We start from the raw sequence: 24,512 nt of genomic DNA, 5'->3' as shown, positions 1-24,512 counted from the left end.
CATACACTGAGTGTACAAAACATTAAGAACACCTGCTCTTTCCACGCCAGGCTGTCCAGGTGAATCCAGGTGAAAGCTGTGATCCCGTATTGATGTCACTTGTTAAATCCACTTCAATCAGTGTAGATGAAGGGGAGGAGACAGGTTAAAGAAGGATTTTTAAGCCTTGAGAGAGTTGAGACATGGATTGTTTATGTGTGCCATTCAGAGGTTTAAGTGTCTTTGAACGGGGTATGGTAGTAGGTGCCAGGCATACCGGTTTGAGTGTGTCAAGAACTGCAATGCTGCTGGGTTTTTCACACTCAACAGTCAAGAATGGTCCACCACCCAAAGGACATCCAGCTAACTTGACACAACTGTGTCAAGTAAAGTATTGGAGTCAACATGGGCCAGCATCCCTGTGGAACGCTTTCAACACCTTGTAGAGACCATGACCTGACAAATTGAGGCTGTTCTTAGGGCAAACGGGGGTGCAACTCAATATTAGGAAGGTGTTCCTAATGTTTTGTATACTCAGGGTATATCATAAGGCTTTCTTTGAGAGCCTAGTTATCTCCAAACACAGTGATGTTAGTAATCTCCTGGTTTACAGGTCATATCAGGCCTGCAAATTACATTATGATGCCTTGCAAAGTGATGTGTAATTCCTATTGGAATCCAGCCAGAGTTAGGATATCCAACAAGTGGACTTGTTAATCACCCGCAACCTGTATTCAGAATGACTGCCAGGGTAGGGAGATTGAATACTGAGACTACCTCAATCATCTAAACTGGAACAGCAATTAATCCAATTACTAACAGATTGGATTAGGTTACAAAACGTTATGTTATTTATCTTTGTGTTGCATAAAATTTATCAACCAATCAATGTACAGTACATGCAAAAACACAGATATTACTGTTAAACAAACAATTCTGAAAATCTCCCTGCAATAGACCACGCTGGGAAATATTATATATGGTTCTATCGAGAACCCTTCTTGCCTTCCAAATAATCCTTCTTGCCTTCCAAAGAATAATCAAAGAACCCTTACTTTTAAAAACAGTTCTTAGGATGTTAAAGGGTATATGTAGAACCATTTGCCTTACAAAGAACCCTTGTCTTCCAAAAAAGGGTTATTCTGATCAAAACGGTTCTTGGTAGAACTCTATCCCTCCCTTTTGGAACCCTTTTTTCTGTATGTGTGTTTGTGTTGTGTTGCTATGCGTTTGTGTGTTATGTGTGTGTGTGTGTGTGCGTATGTAGTGTATGTGGATTTATGTGGGTTTTGTGTGAGAATGTCAGTGTAGTGTGTGCGTGACTATAGTGTGTTAATACTGTGCATAGAGTCAGTGCAAGATAGGGTCAGTGCAGATAGGGTCAGTGCAGATAGGGTAACCAATGAATTAACTATTTAGCAGTCTTATGGCTATTTAGTGGTCTTATGGCTTAGGGGTAGAAGCTGTCTAGGAGCCTTTTGGTCCGAGAGCCGATGCTCGGGTACTGTTTGCCGGACGGTAGCATAGTCAACAGTCTTTGGCTTTGGTGGCTGGAGTCTGAGGCCATTTTTAGGGCTTTCCTCTGACACCGCCTGATATAGAAGTCCTGGATGGCAGGGAGCTCGGCCCCCGTGAGGGGATACGAGGTCCAATGAGGATCTGAGGGCAAATGCCAAATCTTTACAGCCTCCTGAGAGGGAAGAGGCGCTGTCGTGCCCTCTTCACAACTGTGCGTGTGTGTGTGGACCATGTTAAGTCCTTAGTTATGTAGACGCCAAGGAACTTGAACCGCTTGATTCACTCCACTACTGGATGGGGGCGTGCTCTCCCCTCTTTCTCCTGTAGTCCTCAATCAGCTCCTTGGTCTTACTGACATTGAGGGAGAGGTTGTTGTCATGGCACCACACTGCTAAGTTTCTAGCCTTCATCCTATAGGCTGTCTCATCGCAGTAGGTGTTCAGGCCTACCATCTTCGTGTCATCAGCAAACTTGATGATGGTGTTGGAGTTGTGTGTGGCCACACAGTCATGGGTGAAAAAGGATTACAGGAGGGGAATAAGCACTAAGATAGGTTTACTCTTTTCTACTTCCTGTGTGATTTTATCCTGTTTGAGTCGTCATAGACTCTAAAGTTTTAATTAGCTACTGTGTCTGAGCCACAGATTCTACCATCGTCTCCCAGGTCCCAAAATGTCAGTTCAGCTTATCCCCCTCTAACCCCAGCATCCTAGCCTCCTCTCCTAGTGGGACCAGTGTGTGATGGAGACTAGGTGGTCGGGGTTTTAACTGGGAGAGATGAGCAGCACCAGCCCAGTGCAGGTGAAAGGTTTAGAGGAAGCCAATGGCCTCGTTCCCAATGTTCACCACTAGGGTTGCAAAATTCATGGCATTTTCAATAAATTCCCTCCAACAGAAATCCTGGTTGGAGGATTCCGGATTTTCTGCTTATTCTTATTTTGGGAAAAACAGGGAATTTATTGAAAGTTCCCGGAATTTTGCAACCCTATTCACCACCATACAGTATGAACCTAGCAGGTGAAGCTATGGGGAAGTGTGAAGTGGCTGAGTGGAGAATGTTCTCTGTATCCCTTTGACTTACATTCCCATTACCGCAGAACACTGCAGATATCTGAAGGACACTCTCTGGGGTCAATAAAGCTTAAGTGCTTGATAAATGTCTTGAGTGCTTAAGAATGATTTTAACAAATCTACATCATAACGTATTGCTCTTTACAACCGACTGATGTTATGTTCTCTGTTTAAAAGAACGAATAGGTTTGCTGGGTGATCGTTAATCGTTCTCTAATTGTTACTTGGAAAGGCTTAAGAACTTGATTGTTGATTTTCCGTTTGAAGCAGAGGTATTGTGTGTACTGTATGTAATGGGCTGTGGATTAGTTGCCATGTGTGCATGCGTTGGTGTGCTCTGGGTCCCAGGCCCCAGGCTGTGATGCTGTGGCAGCAGAACCTGAGCTTGAACCTCACACAGGCTGAGTGTGCTACATTAACAATTCTTTCACTCACACACCCCAGGCCCTGATGCTAAGGAAAGTAATCTATTAATGAAACCAGAGGAATTACCCCTGGGCTTTACCACTCCAGGTCCTCTCTGTGCTTTAAACCACACACACACACACACACACACACACACACACACACACACACACACACACACACACACACACACACACACACACACACACACACACACACACACACACACACACACACACACACACACACACACGCACCAGTCACACAAGAGCCAACAGCATTGTGTTTCCCTCCCCCTCACTATGAAATGAAACTGTCTTTTATTAATGTTCTGTGTTGCAAGGTTGACATAGAGCCCATTTGAATGATTCATCTGAAAGGAAAGTGGGCATTGTACTCAAGGGGACCCTTAGGAAATAGGGTAGCAATGATGCTGTTTTAAGACTGGGGATTATTTTGCTGGTCAGTCTTTTTGCCATTGAGCATACTGTACGTATAAGTCTGCTCCATTCAAATATCTGGCTAGAGTTCCATCAACTTTGTGTCCTGTGAAGCCTTATACTCTGCAGGAGCTCTGGCTGTCTGTTGGACACACAGACATTATGGAGACTGGGGTTGTTTTGCCAGTTAAAGCAGCCCAACCATTTACAAGGTAACACGTTATGGGCATTGCATGGAAGATGTGCTATTGTTGGTGCAGCATTACCTCCAGGATGAGCTATTGTTCAGTAAATTACAGTTTAATGACAAAATTAAGACTGCAGCCAACAGAGAGAACGCAGGAGAGGAAAACGCTTGTGAAGCTGTATGACATTTAATAGAATTACCCCGCCTTTTCATGGCTGTGCTACTACTTATGCGTACAGTAGTATTAGTACAGGACAGGCATTTTGCCACAGGTTTAGCCAAATGTTTTTATGATTTATGTTGAATTAGGGCTGGAAATTGCAAGTGACCTCACGATACGATATTATCACGATACTTAGGTGCCGATAAGATATGTATTGCGATTCGATACTGTGATTGTTATGCGATTCGGTGTTACAAAAATATTGCTCACCATATGTCTGCTGCAGAGGGACAAGAGAGAGCCATGAGAAAATTAGTTTTGATCAGTCATGAAAATAAAAGGTCTGAAAACAAATTGGCTCCCTGTTTAAAAAGAAGATATATAATGAAAAATACTGGAGTTTTGGTGCAGCCAACTAGCGCAAAAATAATATTGCGATATTGTCAAAATGATACGATATAATGTCAAAAGTAATATCCCGATATGCAACTGTATTTATTTCCCCCCCAATCACTATTATGAATCATCCTTTGGATTTGATGGCAGAGGATGCAGTCTGTTTACAGGATGTGTGGAAAGAGGCCTTCCTACACTTAGAAAAAAAGTGCTATCTTGAACCTAAAAGGTTTTTTTGGCCGTCCTCATAGGAGAACCCTTTGAAGAACCCTTTTTGGTTCCAGGTAGAATCTTTTTGGGTTCTTTCCCTTTCCATAGAGGGTTCTACATGAAACCCAAAAGGGTTCTACCTGGAACCAAAAAGTGTTCTTCAAAGGGTTCTCCTATGAGGACGGCCAAAAAAACCTTTTGTTACCCTTTTTTATAAAAGTGTTCTCAACTGTAAAATTTCACTAGGGGTAACAGAATGCATAGGTTTTCACACCAGATGCTACTGCCACCTCAACAATCACTGAATCCCTGTTCACACGAACAAACCAATGTCTTTATCGGAGATGCTATTTGATTTGGTTAGTCAGTGGTCAGACCAGGGGATTGGCAGTTTGGTCGATACCCTTTAACAATCCATGACCAACTCAGCTGAAGAGACGATGCATTAGTTTTAATTAAGAATTCACCAGTATCATTCATTAGATCCTTTTTTCCCGCCACACCGTCACAGATCCTATAATTACAGAGCCTGTTGGGGGGGGATAATGCAGCTAGGCTTTGTGTGGGGTAGAGAGATGACTCAGGGAGGGAGACAGGAGAAGGAGCGAGAGAGGGAGAGAGGAGTGCTATGGAATACTAACACACTTGCTGTCTGAAAAAAAGCCAGGCTTCCTGTCTGACTCAATGCGTCATCGTTTGCCCATATACATCACTGTCTTCCAGACTTTTTTGCTTTGTCATTGGCTCGCCTTGGCGGGGATTTCTGCCCAGTGGTGGTTTTTGAAGCCGGTGCATCTCAGAACAATGTGTATTGTCTATTTACAGCTTTCATAAAATACAACTTATTCAAGTTGAATAAACAAAGTTTAATTCTAAATGCAAGGCGAACAAGAATGTTTTATTATGATGGGATATTGTGTCAATACACAGAGTGAGAGACTGTGATTGATCTTATTGAGGGATCTGTGTCCAATACCTATTTTATAAGGATGTAATATGCATAATTGATAAGCGTGTGTGTGTCCTTGCGCAATGCATTGCCCCTTTGCACTTCAATTTCTGCCCGGGGCGAGTAAGCAGGCATGTCGGGTTGAGTTGGATGTGAGGGAGAGGTCTAGAAGTGACAGTGACGATCGCCCATGGAGGTCCGCAAGCCCTAAGTCTTACTGTGAGAAAGGTCAGACTGTTAGCAGCGCTTGCTTGCACTGATATTTGGCCGGAGAGTCACGGCAGGCACCCGGTAAACCTTCTCTGACAGGGCTCTCTCTTAATGAAGTGTGTTAGCTGGAGCCTGAGTAATGACGTTGAGGAGATTACTGATCAAAGAGACACTTCCTCTGCCATCACAGGCCCAATGAGGACATAGAGAGTGACTGAGGCTGACTCTAGCAGCCCACTGCCCTGGTCTAGCCTGGCCGGAGGTGACCTTCACTCACAGCTCAAGGGTCAAACTGTTCTTGATGGCGAGGGGGAGGGACATGTCTTCTTGTCCTCTGGACTGGAGAGATCCAGTGAGATCCAGTAGCAGCAGCAGCCATCAGGTGGTGTCCAGGCCAACAGCAGCATGTTACCCACGCATGGCCAGTGTCTTATTCTCAGCAGACCTCAGCCCGCTCTGTGTCAGGAGCTCATTTAGGGAATCCTCTGCTGTTCACCCACACATCACATTGTGCTTTGCATGCTTCAATCGTATGCGTTTAAGGTCGACTGCTCCCCATCTGTCAGACTACCAAAAATAGGCATGCAGAGCTCTGACTGCACTGAGGGCATCATGAACATCTCTGGTTGCTATGCAAATGTAGACAGTGGGAAATGCTACAGATATGGATGTGCTGTAGATACAAATGTGGATTAACCACATTATTCTCCCCTCCAAGGTCACTAAACAGTCCTCATTGGCTGACATGGTATCAATAGGAGCGTGACAGATTCATCTGGCGCATGATACGCATGATACGTATGCTTGACCTTGAAGCGTGTTCCTTTAAAAGTTTGCATGAAGACTGTGAGGAGCATGTGTGTTGACTGACCGCATTACTAAGCTCCATTAAACGGCCCCAAGTGAGCCAGTGGGGATGGAGGGAGGTGGCACGTGAGGCCTGTTTGTCCCTGGCATGGGGAGGGAGAAGGAGAGGGAGAGCAGTGGAGCGATCATTAATCTGCGTTCTCTCCCTGGCACTGATGTATCACCTCTTCATCCACATCCCAGTTATTAGTAAGACTGGGCGATGCAATCCTCTTAATATGTCACACATGTCATGCCTAGAAGGCACAACTTCAGCACCTGCATGTATCCTTTTCAGCTATTAAAATGCAATGGCACTGAGCGATAAACAGATCATTCACATTGCATTTCTTTTCTTTTATAGCATTGCTTTGAAGATGACTTTTTACATTGGTACTGATTCAGGATATTGTAATAATTGTAAAAATGTTGTCTGTCGTTTCCTGATGTTGCACAGTAATCTGTGAGGGGTGCCAGTGTATCAGAATTCTAGTCCACCCAGTTTCAGTACACATGCTTATCACAGAAGCACTGCCATTATTCTATTTAGCTGACTAACAGACACAGTGTTAAGCTGACAGCCTGACTGAGTCTGCACTATATAACTCCCAGGTTGTAGGCTAGGTAGAGAGATGTATTAGTTGCCTGCCTGCCGGATGGATCACCGCCCTGTTCCAATGAGCTGTAATCACCCCTGGTTTGTGCTTCTGCTAATACCAGCAGCCCTTACAAATGCCTTAAGCTCCACCAGAGGGTAACAACTTATTATGGTGGTGTGCAATGTTTGCTGAAAATTCAAATAACTTATCTTTCTGGAATAATTCAGAGAGGGTGGATATTATTATGGAAAACATGTTGATTTGAGTGACATTTTAAATAGTAATCAGAGCTGGGAGCCTGATAGTTCTTTCAGTGGTGTGTGAGAGTGGAAGGGGAAAACTGGTGCTGGTGCAGGTGGGCAGAGTCTCCCCTCCTCTTCTATCCTCTCCTTCTCTGCCTTGCCTTCTCTTTGATCTCCTCTTAACTAGAGTCGATGCCCGCGCCCCCGTGGAAATCTAATTAGCATAATCAAAAATCCATCTGTTTAATCTAGAGATATATGTTGTTTTGCATGGGCTCAATCCACCGCATCCGCCGATGTTGGCTTTCCGCATCTGCGGTGGAAGGTGGCAGAGCTACCTGAACGGTTTTGGCTACTAATGCTAATATGACCTCTTTATGGAAAGATGAGACTCTCACGAGCACGATTGTGTTCTTCGTTTGTCTCTACGACCCTCACAAGCGTCACGGGACTTGTCTGAAGTAGGTACCGCCGATCTGCAAACTTCTATCTGAGGCGTCCGAACAGTTTGGGCTACACAGTAATATGACCCCATCATCGAAAGGTGAGACTCTTACGAACACGTACATGCTGCCTCACAAGACTCATCTTAAGGTAGCCCGGTACCAGTTAAAAAAATGAATGGAATTATATACACAGAGTGTACAAAGCATTAGGAACACCTTCCTAATATTGAGTTGCACCCCCTTTTGCCCTCAGAACAGTCTCAATTTGTCGGGGCATGGACTCTATATGGTGTCAAAAGCGTTCCACAGGGATGCTAGGCCATGTTGACTCCGATGTTTCCCATAATTGTATCAAGTTGGCTGGATGTCCTTTGGGTGGTGGACCATTCTTGATACACACGGGAAACTGTTGAGTGTGAAAAACCCAGCAGCGTTGCCGTTCTTGACACACTCAAACCGGTGTGTCTGGCACATACTACCATACCCTGTTCAAAGGCACTTAAATATTTTGTCCCCCATGTTGAATGGCACACATAAACAATCAATGTCTCAATTCTCTCAAGGCTTAAAAATCCTTCTTTAACCTGTCTCCTCCCCCTCATCTACACTGATTGAAGTGGATGTAACAGGTGACATCAATAAGGGATCATAGCTTTCACCTGGATTCACCTGGTCAGTCTTTGTCATGGAAAGAGCAGGTGTTCCTAATATTTTGTACACTCAGTCTGGAAGTACTTTAGTGCCAAAAAAGTGTTTAATATGGGTAAAAAAATATCATAATTTCATGAGCTTTCTCATATCTCTCAGATATAGGACAGGCACATCAAATCATACTTCCTTGTTATGTATTTGTTTACTGTCTCTTTTGTCATGTATGAATATGTTATTCAATGTGTTTCTATGGGCCAATAGCAGTAAGGCCAAATTCAATTTATTGGGGGGATACTTACAGGGGTCCTAAAACTAAATCAAAAAGCAAAAATGTTGGTTGGTATGACCATCGAAAAACAATTACATATGTTAGCTTAGTTTAAACCCGGGACCTTAATTAATGCCTTTAAATCATATGCAATTCTTCTCAGCATAATATACTGTATATAGTGAATATAGTGTATTATGGGTTTGACCAATCATCATACCTAAACTGTGTGAAACTTGGTTAACCTTCATTCAATTTTAGAATATAAGCGGAGGTGCTGTAACACACCATTTGTCTGTCTAAATGTACAGGCCTAGAGGTACAGTAATTTTACGGAGAAGAAACATTTGCATTAAACTCAGTGTAGAGGGTCTGGACTCAATAGGGAGGCTGGGTTAGTCCATAGGAATTGCACCTGTGGCTGTGCAGAATATAGGAGACCGACGGGGGCATCAGATGTGCAGTAGAGAGTCAGTGGAGGAGTGTGCCCACTGCGTCCAGTCCTCTGTGCCACTGTGTGGTGTGCCAGACTGCTGCTCATAGGGCAGCGTGCCCACATGCAAGCAAGGGAGGGTCACAGTTCATCAGTCTAACCCAGCCAGATCTCAGCACACTTAATCCACTCTCTCATTTTTTCTCAGCTATGGAGGGCTTCTGGCCCAGACTCAGCAGATGGCTGTGGTGGCTGTCATCAATATTGTATAAATCCTAGATATTTCCACAGGTTCTAGGAAATATGAAGCACATTTATATATCAGTAAATGACCTCCCTCTCTGCCCTTAGTCTCACACTCAAACTTTGGCAAAGGTTCTCCCTCATGTCCTAATGGAGTTGAGTCCCTGGGCCAGCTCACTTATGTCCTTTAAGTGGGGGTATTTCCCCGAAATTGCCTGCTTACAGTAGTTTGTAGTGCTCTTGTGTTTTCTGTCAGTTCCTCATGTTATTGTTTTCTCCTTGTCTTGCAGCGGGATGCTAAAGGACAGTATCTGTTCGACCTCATCTGCCACCACCTGAACCTACTGGAGAAGGACTACTTTGGCATCAGATATGTGGACCCAGACAAACAGCGGGTGTGTGTGTGAGTGCTTGCGTGCGTGCGTGTGTGTGTCCGTGTGCTGCATGAAGCATACTGCAGCAGAGGTGACGGTTGAAAGAGATACAGGGCCAGATTGAAAATGTATGTTATTTTCTTTCTTTCATAACACACCATATTAGAGCGACACTCATTCCATCAGCAGCAGCAGAGCACTAAAGGTTATTATATTCTCTCAGAAATAGCTTGTAGCTGCACTGCTTGATTCATGAAGAATTAACATGTGCTTAGAGTGTGTGTTTTAGCCACAGAGATAAGACACAGGTCCTGCTGATCCTGCATTTCCAATGAGGAGAGGGGCTTGATGGAGTTAATGTTCCCAGAAGGACAGGGGGATGAACCAGGGCCTGATATACTGGCAGAACCAGAGTTACCTTCAGCACTGAGCCTAGAGAGTACTGCCGCAGTCTGTCTGTCTGTCTGTCTGTCTGTCTGTCTCTGTCTGTCTGTCTCATCTGATACAACATCCATTACTGTCATTTATAGACAAAGAGGTTATCTGTATGGGCCTTTACTCTTCAATTTGCTTCAGCATGATGTTGATTTAATGATACAAATCAGGACTTGATAGCATGAATGATGTTGGTGTGTTTTAGATCCGAAGCTGACATGACATGACACAGGCTTTCACACGTCTTTAGATGAACGGTCATTCCTGTCTATTGCATTTAACCTGCTAGCTTTTGTAGAGTGATATGGAGTGATTTGAGTATGGCGTCATGAGTAACAGCTCAGCTCAGCTGTAGTTAAGGCGGTAGATGCAGGATTGACAGACGTTTCACTTTTGTCACACTTTGATCATGTGTCTTTTTGTTGTTGTTGATGCAGCATTGGTTGGAGGTCACAAAGTGTATTGCCAAGCAGATGAAATGTAAGTATTTCGAGTGTCTTCCTGTTCATGCTATGATCATTCTGCCAATTGAGCAATTCTAGTTATCATCACCATGGTGTCTCTAATGACACATTATGTAACTTGACTAATGGGTGGCAGGTAGCCTAATGGTTAAGCGTGTTGGGCCAGTAACCAAAAGGTTGCTGGTTCAAATCCCTGAGCCAGCTAGGTGACAAATCTGTCATGAGCCCTTGAGCAAGGCACTTAACCCTAATTTCTCCTGTACATGGCTCTGGCTAAGAGTGTCTGCTAAAATGTAAATGTAATGATTGTGCATTTGAATACAGATGGTAGGAAGTTACTGTATTATGATTTCAACAGATCAAGATTCTCCATTTGACTGTGAGTATGGACAGAAAAGATGAACTGTCCCTCAAAAAAACTCAAATAAATCCTAGCAGAAGATAATCCACACTAAGGTCTCTCACCCACTCTCTTGTCTTTGCAAATCATCATGAACTGTGTCTTGCTAATTGTGGATACAGAGTTTAAGTGAGATTCCGTTAACCTAATCTACTGTATACTGTGTATGTATACTGTATATGAAGTAAAGATCGAAAGTCATTTTCATTTATGGTAATCGTTTTTCAGTGCCACCTTCAAAGATTGCTTAATTAATGGGTTCTGTTTAAATTGAGTAGCCATTTGAAATGCTAATATGTTAACTGAAATGGTTTCATCAATTCATGTTAGCACTATGTTAGAACACTTTTGCAAGGTGGTGCTTTTAGAGCATTTTTTCAGTTAATCATTTTAACTCTGACCATGAAATGTTCCTGACTATTTTGTTCTCCATTGCTGACTCAAGCCTTTGTCCCCCAGCCCAGCCTCCGTTCACCATGTGTCTCAGAGTCAAGTTTTACCCTCCTGATCCCGCTGCTCTCAAAGAGGAAATAACCAGGTAGGATTTTTGTGATCCTCAGCAAAGTAAAGAAATGCCAACAACCACTCCCCCAGCCACCACTCTGGGTTCCTCTAGTACAGGTATTCCCAAGCTGGGGTACATTTCACTGCCAAAAATAAAATGAAACCATCTAGTGAAATAACAACACAATGTCAAGTACAGGTAGCCTATCAAATAATTAACATCCAATCACATTATCCGTTACTCTTTCGCGTTAAACCTTCACTCTTGCGCAGACATTTAGAAACGAAACATGACCATTTGAAAATAAGCCACGGGAGTTTTTGGAGCGAGAATAAAGACGACTTTCGAGTAGTAAGACATGTATAAAAGCAACAGATACCATTAATAAGAAGGGGCTAGAAGCATCTTATATGGTGAGCTACCGAGTGGCTAGGACAAGCAAGCCCCATACTATTGTGGAGGACTTAATTATTCCTGCTGCCACGGATAAGGCTGGGACAATGCTGGGGGAAAGGCACAAAAAACTATTGCATTATACAATGATATGGGTAGCGAACATGTAACGCTTTTAAAACATACAGAAGTCCGCTGGTTATCAAGGGGAAAAGTATTGACATGTTTTTTTTATATGGGGAGACAAGCTTAAAGTTTTCTTCACTGACCATCATTTTCACTTGTCTGACCGCTTGCACGATGACGAGTTTCTCACACGACTGGCCTATCTGGGTGATGTTTTTTCTCGCCTGAATGATCTGAATCTACGATTACAGGGACTCTCCACAACTATATTCAAAGTGCGGGACAAAATTGAGGCTATGATTAAGAAGTTGGAGCTCTTTTCTGTCTGCATTAACAAGGACAACACACAGGTCTTTCCATCATTGTATGATTTTTTTGTGTGCAAATGAACTCAAGCTTACGGACAATGTCAAATGTGATATAGCGAAGCGCCTGAGTGAGCTGTGTGCACAATTACGCAGGTACTTTCCTGAAATGGACGACACAAACAACTGGATTTGTTATCCCTTTCATGCCCTGCCTCCAGTCCACTTACCGATATCTGAACAAGAAAGTCTCATCGAAATTGCAACAAGCGGTTCTGTGAAAATTCAATTTAATCAGAAGCCACTGCCAGATTTCTGGAAAGGGCTGTGCTCAGAGTTTCTTGCCTTGGCAAATCGCGCTGTTAAGACACTGATGCCCTTTGCAACCACGTACCTATGTGAGAGTGGATTCTCGGCCCTCACTAGCATGAAAACTAAATACAGGCACAGACTGTGTGGAAAATGATTTAAGACTGAGACTCTCTCCAATACAACCCAGCATTGCAGAGTTATGTATATCCTTTCAAGCACACCCTTCTCATTAACCTGTAGTGAGTTATTCACAATTTTTGATGAACAAATAAGGTTTTATTTAAGATGGCTAAATATAGAGCAAAATTATTGATTATTATTATATTATTATTTGTGCCCTGGTCCTATAAGAGTTCTTTGTCACTTCCCACGAGCCGGGTTGTGACAAAAACTCACACTCATTCTTATGTTTAATACATTTATCTTATAGCTTACAATGATGGCAAAAAAAAAAACATTTGAGTGTGCGCTGACCCTGGTGCTAGAGGGGGTATGAAGCTGGAGGTTGAATGTTTGAAGGGGTACGGGACTATAAAAAGTTTGGGAACCACTGCTCTAGTATAAAAAAGAAGTAAGGTAGAGCAGCCATGGCTTTGTGTATAAAATCTTTTAATAACTTTAGCCTTTTCAAAAGCAGTTTCAAAGCACCCTCTGCTTATCACCTTTTTTCATACTTTTCTTTTCCTCCAGAAGTGTTAGCCTGCTGAATGCACATACAGTATTTTTAGTTTTTCTAGTCATTATTGAAGGGCCTCCATAATAAAACAATTCTGAGCACTTTGTGTCTAAAATAGTGCGATAAATATTAAAAAGAGACTGCAGTTTGAAGTAAAGTTGAGATGTACGTAAAAAGCCTTCCTAAGTAAGCTGGCGGGCGAGCCTGTTCTCAGAAATTTCTGCTAAATTGGGAGGCTGTGTAGCTGGGCTGTGCTCTCCGTTGGTCTCTCTGGCCGGCTGACTGGCTGGCTGTTGAGGGAAGACAGGGAAGGAGGAGGACTGAGGGTCAGTGACGGCTAGCAGACTCCTCTAAATGATACATGATTAGCCCCCAGCTAGCTCAGATTGGAATCATTTTTGCACAGTTCTTCGCCTGACTCCCTCATCTCCTGTGCAGTCTGCAATGAGGTCACCCAGAAAAGCCTCTCTGTGCCCTCAATAGGGCCTTTAAACATCCTCTGATACGCTCTGATTTCTACCTCCTGATGATGACATCAAAGAAGCAAGTACAGTGTATTCGGAAAGTACCCCTTCACTTTTTCCACATTTTGTTACATTACAGCCTTATTTTAAAATTGATTAAATTGTTTTTTTCCTCATCAATCTACCCACAATACCCCATAATGGCAAAGTAAAAAAAGGTTATTGGACATTTTTACAACATTTTTATATAATTAAAAAAATTGAAATATCACATTGCCATAAGTTTTCAGATCCTTTACTCAGTACTTTGTTGAAGCACCTTTGGCAGCGATTACAGCATCAAGTCTTCTTAGGTATGATGCTACAAGCTTGGCACACCTGTATTTGTGGAGTTTCTCCATTCTTCTCTGCAGATCCTCTCAATCTCTGTCAGGTTGGATGAGGAGCGTCGCTGCACAGCTATTTTCAGGTCTCTCCAGAGATGTTCAATCAGGTTCAAGTCCGGGTTCTGGCTGGGCACTCAAGGACATTCAGAGACTTGTCCCGAAGCCACTCCTGTATTGTCTTGGCTGTGTGCTTAGGGTCGTTGTCCTGTTTGAAGGTGAACCTTCGCCCCAGTCTGAGGTCCTGAGTGCTCTGGAGCAGGTTTTCATCAAGGATCTCTCTGTATTTTGCTCCGTTCATCTTTTCCTTAACCCTGACTAGTCTCCCAGTCCCTACCGCTGAAAAACATCCCCACAGAATGATGCTGCCACCACAATGCTTCACCGTAGGGATGGTGACAGGTTTCCTCCAGACGTGACGGTTGGCATTCAGGCCAAAGAGTTCAATCTTGGTTTCATCAGAGCAGAGAATCTTGTTTCTCATGGTCTGAGAGTCATTTAGCCTCTCTAGGGTAGGTGGGACGAAATCATCCCACCTACGCAACAGCCAGTGTAATCCCGTGGCGCGATATTCAAATACCTTAGAAATGCTATTACTTCAATTTCTCAAACATATGACTATTTTACACCATTTTAAAGACAAGGCTCTCGTTAATCTAACCACACTGTTCGATTTCAAAAAGGCTTTACAACGAAAGCAAAACATTAGATTATGTCAGCAGAGTACCCAGCCAGAAATAATTAGACACCTATTTTTCAAGCTAGCATATAATGTCACATAAACCCAAACCACAGCTAAATGCAGCACTAACCTTTGATGATCTTCATCAGATGACAATCCTAGGACATTATGTTATACAATACATGCATGTTTTGTTCAATCAAGTTCATATTTATATCAAAAACCATCTTTTTACATTAGCATGTGACGTTCGGAACTAGCATTCCCACCGCAAACTTCCGGTGAATTTACTAAATTACTCACGATAAACGTTCACAAAAAACATAACAATTATTTTAATAATTATAGTTACAGAACTCCTTTATGCAGTCGCTATGTCCGATTTTAAAATAGCTTTTCGGTGAAAGCAGATTTTGCAATATTCTGAGTAGATAGCCCAGCCATCACGGGCTAGCTATTTAGACACCCACCAAGTTTAGCCCTCACCAAAGTCAGATTTACTATAAGAAAAATTGGATTACCTTTGCTGTTCTTCGTCAGAATGCACTCCCAGGACTTCTACTTCAATAACAAATGTTGGTTTGGTTCAAAATAATCCATAGTTATGTTCAAATATCCTCTGTTTTGTTCGTGCGTTCAAGACACTATCCGAAGGGTAAAGAAGGGTGACGCGCCCGACGCGTTTCGTGACAAAAAAATTCTAAATATTACATTACCGTACTTCGAAGCATGTCAACCGCTGTTTAAAATACATTTTTATGCCATTTTTCTCGTAAAAAAGCGATAATATTCCGACCGGGAAACCCTGTTTACGTTCAAAGACAGAGAAAATAAAAACCTGGGGTCGCCTCGTGCACGCGCCTCAGTCTCATTGTCCTCTGATCGACCACTTACCAAAGGCGCTAATGTTTTTCAGCCAGGGGCTCCAAAGACATCATTCAGCTTTTTCCCGCCTTCTGAGAGCCTATGGGAGCCGTAGGAAGTGTCACGTTACAGCAGAGATCCTCAGTTTTCAATAAAGAGAGTGAAGAAGCCCAAGAAATTGTCAGACAGGCCACTTCCTGTAAGGAATCTTCTCAGGTTTTTGCCTGCCATATGAGTTCTGTTATACTCACAGACACCATTCAAACAGTTTTAGAAACTTTAGGGTGTTTTCTATCCAAAGCCAATAATTATATGCATATTCTAGTTTCTGGGCAGTAGTAATAACCAGATTAAATCGGGTACGTTTTTTATCCGGCCGTGTAAATACTGCCCCCCATCCCTAACAGGTTAGGTGCATTTTGGCAAACTCTAAGCAGACTGTCATGTGCCTTTTACTGAGTGGCTCACGCCTGGCCACTTTACCATAAAGGCCTGATTGGTGGAATGCTGCAGAGATGATTGTCCTTTTGGAAGGTTTTCCCATCTCCACAGAGGAACTCTGGAGCTCTGTCAGAGTGACCATTGGGTTCTTGGTCACCTCCTTTACCAAGGCCCTTCTCCCCCGATTGCTCAGTTTGGCCGGGCGGCCAGCTGTAGGAAGAGTCTTGGTGGTTCCAAACTTCTTCCATTTAAGAATGATGGAGGCCACTGTGTTCTTGGGGACCTTCAATGCTGGACCTTTATTTGGTACCCTTCCCCAGATCTGTGCCTCGACAAAATCCTGTCTCGGAGTTCTATGAACAATTCCTTGGTTTTTGCTCTGACATGCACTGTCAACTGTGGGACCTTGTATAGACAAGTGTGTGCCTTTCCAAATCATGTCCAATCAATTGAATTTACCACACGTGGACTCCAATAAAGTTGTAGAAACATCTCAAGGATGATCAATGAAAACAGGATGCACCTGAGCTCAATTTGGAGTCGTTTTGTCCTTAAGTGGTATTGTGTGTAGATTGATGAGGAAAATGTTTTATTTAATCCATTTTAGAATAAGGCTGTAACGTAACAAAATGTGGAAAAAGTGAAGGGTCTGAATACTTTCTGAATGCACTGTACGTGTGCAATTGAGTATGAGTGTGTTTCTTTTGTCTGTGTATCGGTACGTGTGTTTGATTATGTCTATTACAATGTTTGTGTATGTGTTGAAAGGAGGCATACACACCTAGCCTGTTTCATATGAGGTGTTTGACATCTCATATTCATTACTGTCTAGGGATTCATTCACTTGGGTGTGATGAAAGGAACATAGAATGCTGAGTGCTGATAATGAATTGTGTGGATTATGTGTGGGTGAGAGGTTCTGATGGAGTGGGAGAGGGAGGGGAGAAGGGGAGTGAAGGCTGAGGAAAAGAGAGATAGAGAGAGAGATTATGAGAGTGGCAGGGAGGGATAGACCACCTCATCTAGTTGGAGGTCAGGGAGAGGAACGGTAAAAGGAGGGTAAATGATACAAATCAATGACATGTCTTTTTCAATGTTGTTTCCTTGTTAATCAAATGCTGAAAGGATACTGTATAATATATAGCACAATGGTTAGACCACACAATAAGGGAAGAGGATAGGGATGGGTAAAATATTCATTTCAATTCACGGCTGTCCTTCAACAAATCTACCGACAGCAGAAGTGTGAAAGGCAGATAAAAAGACAAAATAAATGTAGGGCAGAAAATTGTCAGGGTACAGCATTGGTGATTTAATGGTATCACCCAGAGAGGGAATGGGAGGTAGTTTTTTTAACACATAATGCTCCTTAAGTGATATGCTATTAACTGTTGTGGAGCTGGTCTAGATTACAAAGTTACAGCCGAGCAAACGTGTCTTTTCGCATTCACATGGGTTCTCCTGGACTTATTCTGGTGTTATTTGTGTCAAGTTGGTGTCAGGGGAATCTGGGGTCCATTTGGTCGTCTCTCCAAATGATCCATTAAACCGTTTCTTTCACGTGTTACATTCACGTTCAGAATCTTTAAATGGGCAAACCTGTACATAAACCATTGCTAACACCTGCATTGTTCCAGGTGTTAGTCTTAGTCTGCAGCCAGTGTAGCTGCATTGTTCCAGGTGTTAGTCTCAGTCTGAAGCCAGTGCAGCTGGTGTATCTGGCAGACAGTGCTGCTGTGTTCTGGGAGGCCCTGGTCCCATCTGGGTTCTAATCTGTAGGCTTGAACAGAAACACAGTCAGTCGACAATAGCAGCAGTTTGCCTCAGGACCTTCCCTACCAAACCCTGTCCCCAAAACTAATTTAAACATCCTTTCCCCAGAAACAGAAAGCACATTTTGTGCAAAATCTATAATTTTTTATTCAAAGCACCCAAGGGAATCTGAAAATCAACATTCTTTTGAGTTTGTCAGTGGTGATGTCTTGCCATGTAGTTGTTTTGCAATAGATCTAAAAATATGTCTGTAATATTGATGAATCTCATTAAAGTAGACGTGTGACTGAGTTTCATGACCTCTGACCTTCTTTCCCCTCTCTGTTCTGGTTCCAGATATTTAGTCTTCCTGCAGATCAAGAGAGATCTGTACCACGGCCGCCTCCTGTGTAAGACATCGGATGCTGCCATGCTGGCTGCCTTCATCCTGCAAGGTACAGTGACAGGACCTGACAGGCTGGATTTGCCTGCCCCACTCTCTGGACTGTATTTTCAAATTACTTCTCCCCTGCCAGTCACCCCACCATCGAGATAAATACCAGCCAGGGGAAAAAATCCTGGATTGTAGTGTAATCAGTTTGTAACGCAAATTATATGTCCTGTGGGTTTCTTACCTCCGTATTGACTGATCTCTACTGTATACTAAAAAGCATGAAATTAGAATTTCATGCAGACAACATGTGCACCTCCATACTAATTTACACTGTCAAACCATAGCTGACAAAGAAAGATGGGACGGATGATAAGTAAGATCAATGCTTTGAATGCATAAACATGAGGTTGCTAGGTTATAAGGTCTTCAACATGATTATCAGGCATCTTGCTATCAGCACTATCGTTAGCTGTTTAAAATCAAAGCAAATTGTATTCGTCACGTACACAGTTTACAGCAGGTGCAATGAAATGCTTATGTGCTTGCTCCCTCAACAATGCAGTACATTATTCAATTACATTTACAGCAATAGAAATAGCCAAGTCCAAAATAACTATTAATAGAAGTAATAGGAGAGGTAGTATGCATAGTAATAATGGAATGTATTACACTGTATTTACAAATATAAAGTGGGTAGTGACTTGGTCACGCAGTAGAATAAATAGTATATACTAGAACAGCAGCTTTGACTGTGTGTGTGTGCATGTCTGTGTGTGTGTGTGTTCTGAGTGTATGTTTGGGTGTACGTTTGTGTGTAAGGTTTTGATGTGTGGGTAGTCACTGGAAATAATCTCTAAGGTGCAAATAGTCTCTAAGGTGCAGGTCTATGCAGGAAGACATCTAGGGTTAGCTGTTCACCAGTCGAATAGCTTGGTGGTAGTAGCTGTCAGAGCCTGTTGGTCCGAGACCCAATGCTCTGATACCGCTTGCCAGATGGTAACCGAGTGAACAGTCTGTGGCTCGGCGACTGAAGTCCTTGATTATCTTTCGGGCCTTCCTCCGACACCCTCTGGAGTAGATGTCCTGCAGGGCATTGGGCCGTCCTCACCACCCTCTGTAGAGCATTCTGGTTGAAGGTGGTGCAGTTGCCGTACCAGGTGGTGATGCAGCCGGTTAAGATGCTCTCGATGGTGTAACTGTAGAACTTCTTGAGGACCCGTGGGCCCATGCCGAATTTCTTCAGTCGCCTGAGGTTGAAGAGGCACTGTTGCGCCTTCCTTACAACGGTGGTTGGTGTGATTGGACCATGTCAGGTCATCTGTGATGTCTATGCCAATGAACTTGACGTTTTTTATCCTCCCCCCTCCGTTTCCTGTAGTCCACGATCAGCTCCTTTGTTTTGCTGACATTGAGGGAGAGGCTGTTTTCCTGGAACCACTTGACAGGGCTCTAACCTCCTCCCTGTAGGCTGTTTCATCTCAGTCAACATCAGGCCCACCACCAGTGTGTCATCGTTAAACTTAATGATGGTGTTGGAGTCATGCGCGGCCACGCAGTTGTGGGTGTACAGGGAGTGCAGTAGGGGGCTGACCACACACCCATGGGGGGCCCCCGTTTTGAGGGTCAGCGTGGCGGAGGTGTTGTTGCCTAACCTCACTACCAGGGGTGGCAGGTAGCCTAGTGGTTAGAGTGTTGGGCCAGTAACCGAAAGGTTGGTGGATCGAATCCCTGAGCTGACAAGGTAAAAATCTGATGTTCTGCCCCTGAACAAGGCAATTAATCCACTGTTCCTAGGCCGTCATTGTAAATAAGAATTTGTTCTTAACTGACTTGCCTAGTTAAATAAAGGTTAAAAAATAAAGAAATAGAAAACCTGCGGCCTACCTGTCAGCAAGTCCTGGATCCATTTGCAGAGGGTGGGGTTCATGCCTTGAGCTCAGTGTCAATGGTGTTGAATGCTGAGATGTAGTCAATGAACAGCATTCTCAGGTAAGCATGGAGCTCACATATAGTAGACCCTCTAAAAACATATTTGAGGGGTACAGGGAGCGAGCCAAAGTCTCCAGAAAGTGCAGTATCAGGTCCCTTGGCAGGTGCCCTTGCTCTGTTCAGGAGGAAGGGCTGCTGCTGAATTAAAGATGTGCTGCCTGGTCACCTTCTCGTCCTTGCTCGCTGGGGGAAATAATTGTCAGGGACTTCAGTGCTGCATGAAGTCACAAATAAACAACAGCAACTCTGGGCCATTTTAAAATGTTGTCATTTCAGAGCTCTGCTGACATACAACACAGACTGCCTGTGAACCAACACATGGAATGATGTGGATATTAGACATATTACTGTATATACTGTATGTAACCATGTAGGGTTAGAGTGTGGTGCTGTCAAATGGTATATAATTTCATGAATATTTTTCTATCTCTGTGTTCCAGCTGAGATTGGGGACTATGACCCTGGGAAACATCCTGAAGGATACAGCTCTAAATTCCAGTTCTTTCCAAAACATTCAGAGAAGCTGGAGAGACGAATCTCAGATATACACAAGACAGAATTGATGTAAGGACCAATCCACTGTTCCTGGGTCTCTCTCAACCACTCACACATGCACGTTCATGCATACACACAACATTCAACCTATAAGACAACTCAAAGCACTTACAAGTGATTCAACTTTTATAGCGCTATTCATTTAAAATAAATCTCAAAGCGCTGCAATTGTTATCGTCTTGGAGACTAGTTCCTTCACCCTTTTCTCAAACATTTGTTTCATCAAATGGAAAATCTTCTAAAGCTTGCAACTAGCAGAAACAGGCAGATAGACTGGCTAATGGCCCTTTGTTATTTAAGGCTTTTGTAGAAAACAGAGTTGAGATGGTGGAATTGTCTTGAGCACACAAATTAGTACTACCTTTCATTAGAACAGTCATTAGTGTACTAATGATCTGGTAGGGAGTGCAATGCATTACACCTAATGAAGTAGGATAAGGTAGTGTGCACACAACGCACACACACAAACACGCACACACATCACTTTCTCTGCCAGCAGGTTAGGAGATTAAGCATCACTGAGGGTTTCTTCATGATGATACACAGGTTAGCAGATTAAGCATCACTGAGGGTTTCTTCATGATGATACACAGGTTAGCAGATTAAGCATCACTGAGGGTTTCTTCATGATGATACACAGGTTAGCAGATTAAGCATCACTGAGGGTTTCTTCATGATGATACACAGGTTAGCAGATTAAGCATCGCTGATACACAGGTTAGCAGATTAAGCATCACTGAGGGTTTCTTCATGATGATACACAGGTTAGCAGATTAAGCATCGCTGATACACAGGTTAGCAGATTAAGCATCGCTGATACACAGGTTAGCAGATTAAGCATCGCTGAGGTTCTTCATGATGATACACAGGTTAGCAGATTAAGCATCGCTGATACACAGGTTAGCAGATTAAGCATCGCTGAGGTTCTTCATGATGATACACAGGTTAGCAGATTAAGCATCACTAAGGGTTTCTTCATGATGATACACAGGCTGTGACAGACACTTACCGCACTGATCCTTCACGCTCTCCCTCAGGACTCTGAAGGTCATGTGATTGAGGCCGCATGGATAATGGTTTAGCCATAATGAATGAGCTATTTATCCTCCCACAAGGCACTTCTCCTTTGTTTAAACCATAATTAGTATGAGATAATGTGCTCTATAGAAATGAAAATACATTGAAACATGGATTAGACATTTTAACTTTAGCTCAGAGGTGATTTGAAGGTTCTTTAATGTTTGTTGCTATTACTGAGTGCTTTGTCTACACTGAAAAAAGGTGCTTCAGTATCTAAAACCTAAAAAGGTTTCTTTGGCTGTCCCCATAGGCAAACCCTTTGAAGAACCCTTTTTGGTTGTAGGTAGAACCTTTTTGTTTCCAGGTCGAACTCTTTTGGGTTCCATGTAGAACCCTTTCCACAGAGTGTTCTACATGGAACCCAAAAGGGTTCTACCTGGAACCAAAACGGGTTATCCTATGGGGACAGCCGAAGAACCCTTTTGGAATCCCGTGAACTGGTCATGGCCATGGAACATACTTTATACTGTGGAAAGCATGGAGGATGTGACTGCACCCAAATGAGTGTAGTCAGGTTCGTAGATATAGGAGCTGTAAGATAATTCTAGATAAGATCCTCTGCTGCACTCTAGTGGGTTGTTCACGTCTCACCACCAACAAAACACCTGTCCAACATGCCTGGCTGTGGAAAATATCCTTGGAATGCTGAGGCAGGTGCCTATTTCGATTTTTTGAGTGTATCAGTAATTCAAGCCTAAGGGTCGCGGGCATATCTTGATGTGTTTTTTCCATTGATTGTGCTGGAGGTCAGGCTGATACTCACATTACTCCATTGCTATTGGATGTTGAATGGTTGGTGCTTGATTAAATGTTCATTTGTAAAGGCATCTAGGACGGTTGACACACTATCTGCATGTCTGGCTATGTATCCAGATCTCTGTGGTCTATTCAGCATCTGCTAGCTCAGTCTGGTGATCAATCCTCTGTGTAAGGGGAAGAGTTTTGTCACTGTTAATATTATTCAGGCGTTTTACCTTTACTTGTTCGTTTCATAGACCTGGCTGTATTGATGTTAAGTATCTTAATCAGACATTGATGCCATATTTGTTGGTGCTCTCTCTCAGTGGCCAGACACCTGAAACATCAGAGCTGAACTTCCTCCAGAAAGCCCAGATGCTGGAGACATATGGTGTGGATCCTCATCCATGCAAGGTGGCCAATTCTCACACACTGCTGCTTCAGTTTAAGACATTTTCATTTAAAGACCCTTTTTTTCCCCCTCTACTTGAGCTTTGAGGTCTCTCTTGGTAGAACGGACAACAACTTTCTAAAACAAATAGCAGCATATACAGTTATGTAGTATGTTCAGTGCGTGTGTGTATTTGATACAGGTATATCGAGTATTGTATGGTGCTGTTATGTAAAACACTTTTTTCTTTTTCTGACAGGATGTATCTGGAAATCCAGCCTTTCTTGCCTTCACCCCGTTTGGATTTGTCGTGCTTCAGGGAAATAAGAGGGTTCATTTCCTCAAGTGGTGAGTAGAATGATTTCTCCTCTAACCCTAAACCAAAATGCCCTATCTTGTTATACTGTCACAATCAACGGAGTGTGTCCATCTGTCTCTCTCTCTCCTCCTGATCAGAGGGCCAGAATGCATACAGGACTTATAGGTGTCTCATTATGTTAGCTAGTCGCTACCATTCTGGGCATATGATTCCACAGCCTGTCTGTTCAAAAATCAACTTGTTTACAGATTGGATGCTTAAGAGAAAAACATGTTTTCAACCACAACGCAGAAATGTTCAGGCATGCAGCTGTGGCTATAAGAATCTTCAAAGACACATGGATCAATGCTGTATTCTATTCCATACAGCTCCTCTCTTTAAGCCAGTAACCCACTATATTGGGTACTGTAATAGTTCAATATGGGTTAGATATAGAAATCCCACTGCCTAATTCAGTACCGTATGTCTATAATACTTACTAATTCTGGCCAAGTAGACAATGTGAATGTTACAACATGTTACAATATTTATGGCTGCTTTGTTGGTTTTACCCATCCCATGTCGCCAGTTTGCCTGGGATATTATCAGAAATGTGTTCTGTCAGACAAACATGGAGCTTTTTGTGTGATCTTTTAGTGGTTGTGAGGACTTTTTAAAGAGCCTCTCAGTGCAGCCGGATATGTGTGTGTAACTATCCCCTTTCCTTGTGGGCAGGAATGAGGTGACTAAACTGAAGTTCGAGGGAAAGATATTCCATATATATGCAAATCAGAAGGAGGTGAGAGCATGAATTATTGTTGTGTATTGGGGGAGTCAAGCAGAGAGAGCAGTGCAGCAACATACTGGGACTGTTCTAAGGCCATTATACTCCGACAACAGGGCTTGGAGACACCATGATCTAGTCATACCACAGACCAGTGTGTTCAATCAACAGCGGTAGTTACAGTAATGACTCTTGACTCTTGAAACTCTGAGATAAACTGTCAGTTTGTTTTATTTTCCTGCACATTTATTTCTAATGTGCAGGACAAAAAGATCATCTTGACATACTTTGCACCAACACCAGAGGCCTGCAAGCACCTGTGGAAATGTGGAGTGGAGAACCAAGCCTTCTACAAGTAAGTGTTGTTCTTCATCTAGTCTGTAGCTACACATTGTACTCCAGTGTATCTGTGAGAGGGGTCCGAAGGGGGCTCTCCTCTCACCCTGAAGCG

The 24,512-nt window shown here is 43.0% G+C and overlaps 1 protein-coding gene across 5 annotated transcripts in view; it reads left to right on the top strand.

Moving 5' to 3' along the window:
* LOC106573489 (FERM domain-containing protein 5) overlaps positions 1-24,512 on the top strand; it is a 123,227-nt gene that overhangs the window by 87,620 nt on the left and 11,095 nt on the right. Inside the window, exons 2-11 of one of the 5 annotated variants that reach the window (XM_014148576.3) lie at positions 9,547-9,651; positions 10,503-10,545; positions 10,888-10,908; positions 11,389-11,467; positions 18,190-18,287; positions 20,656-20,779; positions 22,915-23,002; positions 23,239-23,327; positions 24,013-24,076; positions 24,334-24,416. In XM_014148576.3, the coding sequence (XP_014004051.1) occupies positions 9,547-9,651; positions 10,503-10,545; positions 10,888-10,908; positions 11,389-11,467; positions 18,190-18,287; positions 20,656-20,779; positions 22,915-23,002; positions 23,239-23,327; positions 24,013-24,076; positions 24,334-24,416 (794 nt within the window). Of the gene's footprint in view, positions 1-9,546; positions 9,660-10,502; positions 10,546-10,887; positions 10,909-11,388; positions 11,468-18,189; positions 18,288-20,655; positions 20,780-22,914; positions 23,003-23,238; positions 23,328-24,012; positions 24,077-24,324; positions 24,417-24,512 lie in introns of those variants that run through there. The other 4 variants (XM_014148575.3, XM_014148579.3, XM_014148577.3 and 1 more) reach the window with 4 other exon arrangements.

This window comes from Salmo salar, chromosome 16 (genome assembly GCF_965601325.2).
Source record: "Salmo salar chromosome 16, fSalSal1, whole genome shotgun sequence".
In the NCBI taxonomy this organism is placed as follows: domain Eukaryota; kingdom Metazoa; phylum Chordata; class Actinopteri; order Salmoniformes; family Salmonidae; genus Salmo; species Salmo salar.
Note: the sequence above shows the minus strand (reverse complement) of the source record. Positions and strands in the feature narration are given on the sequence as shown.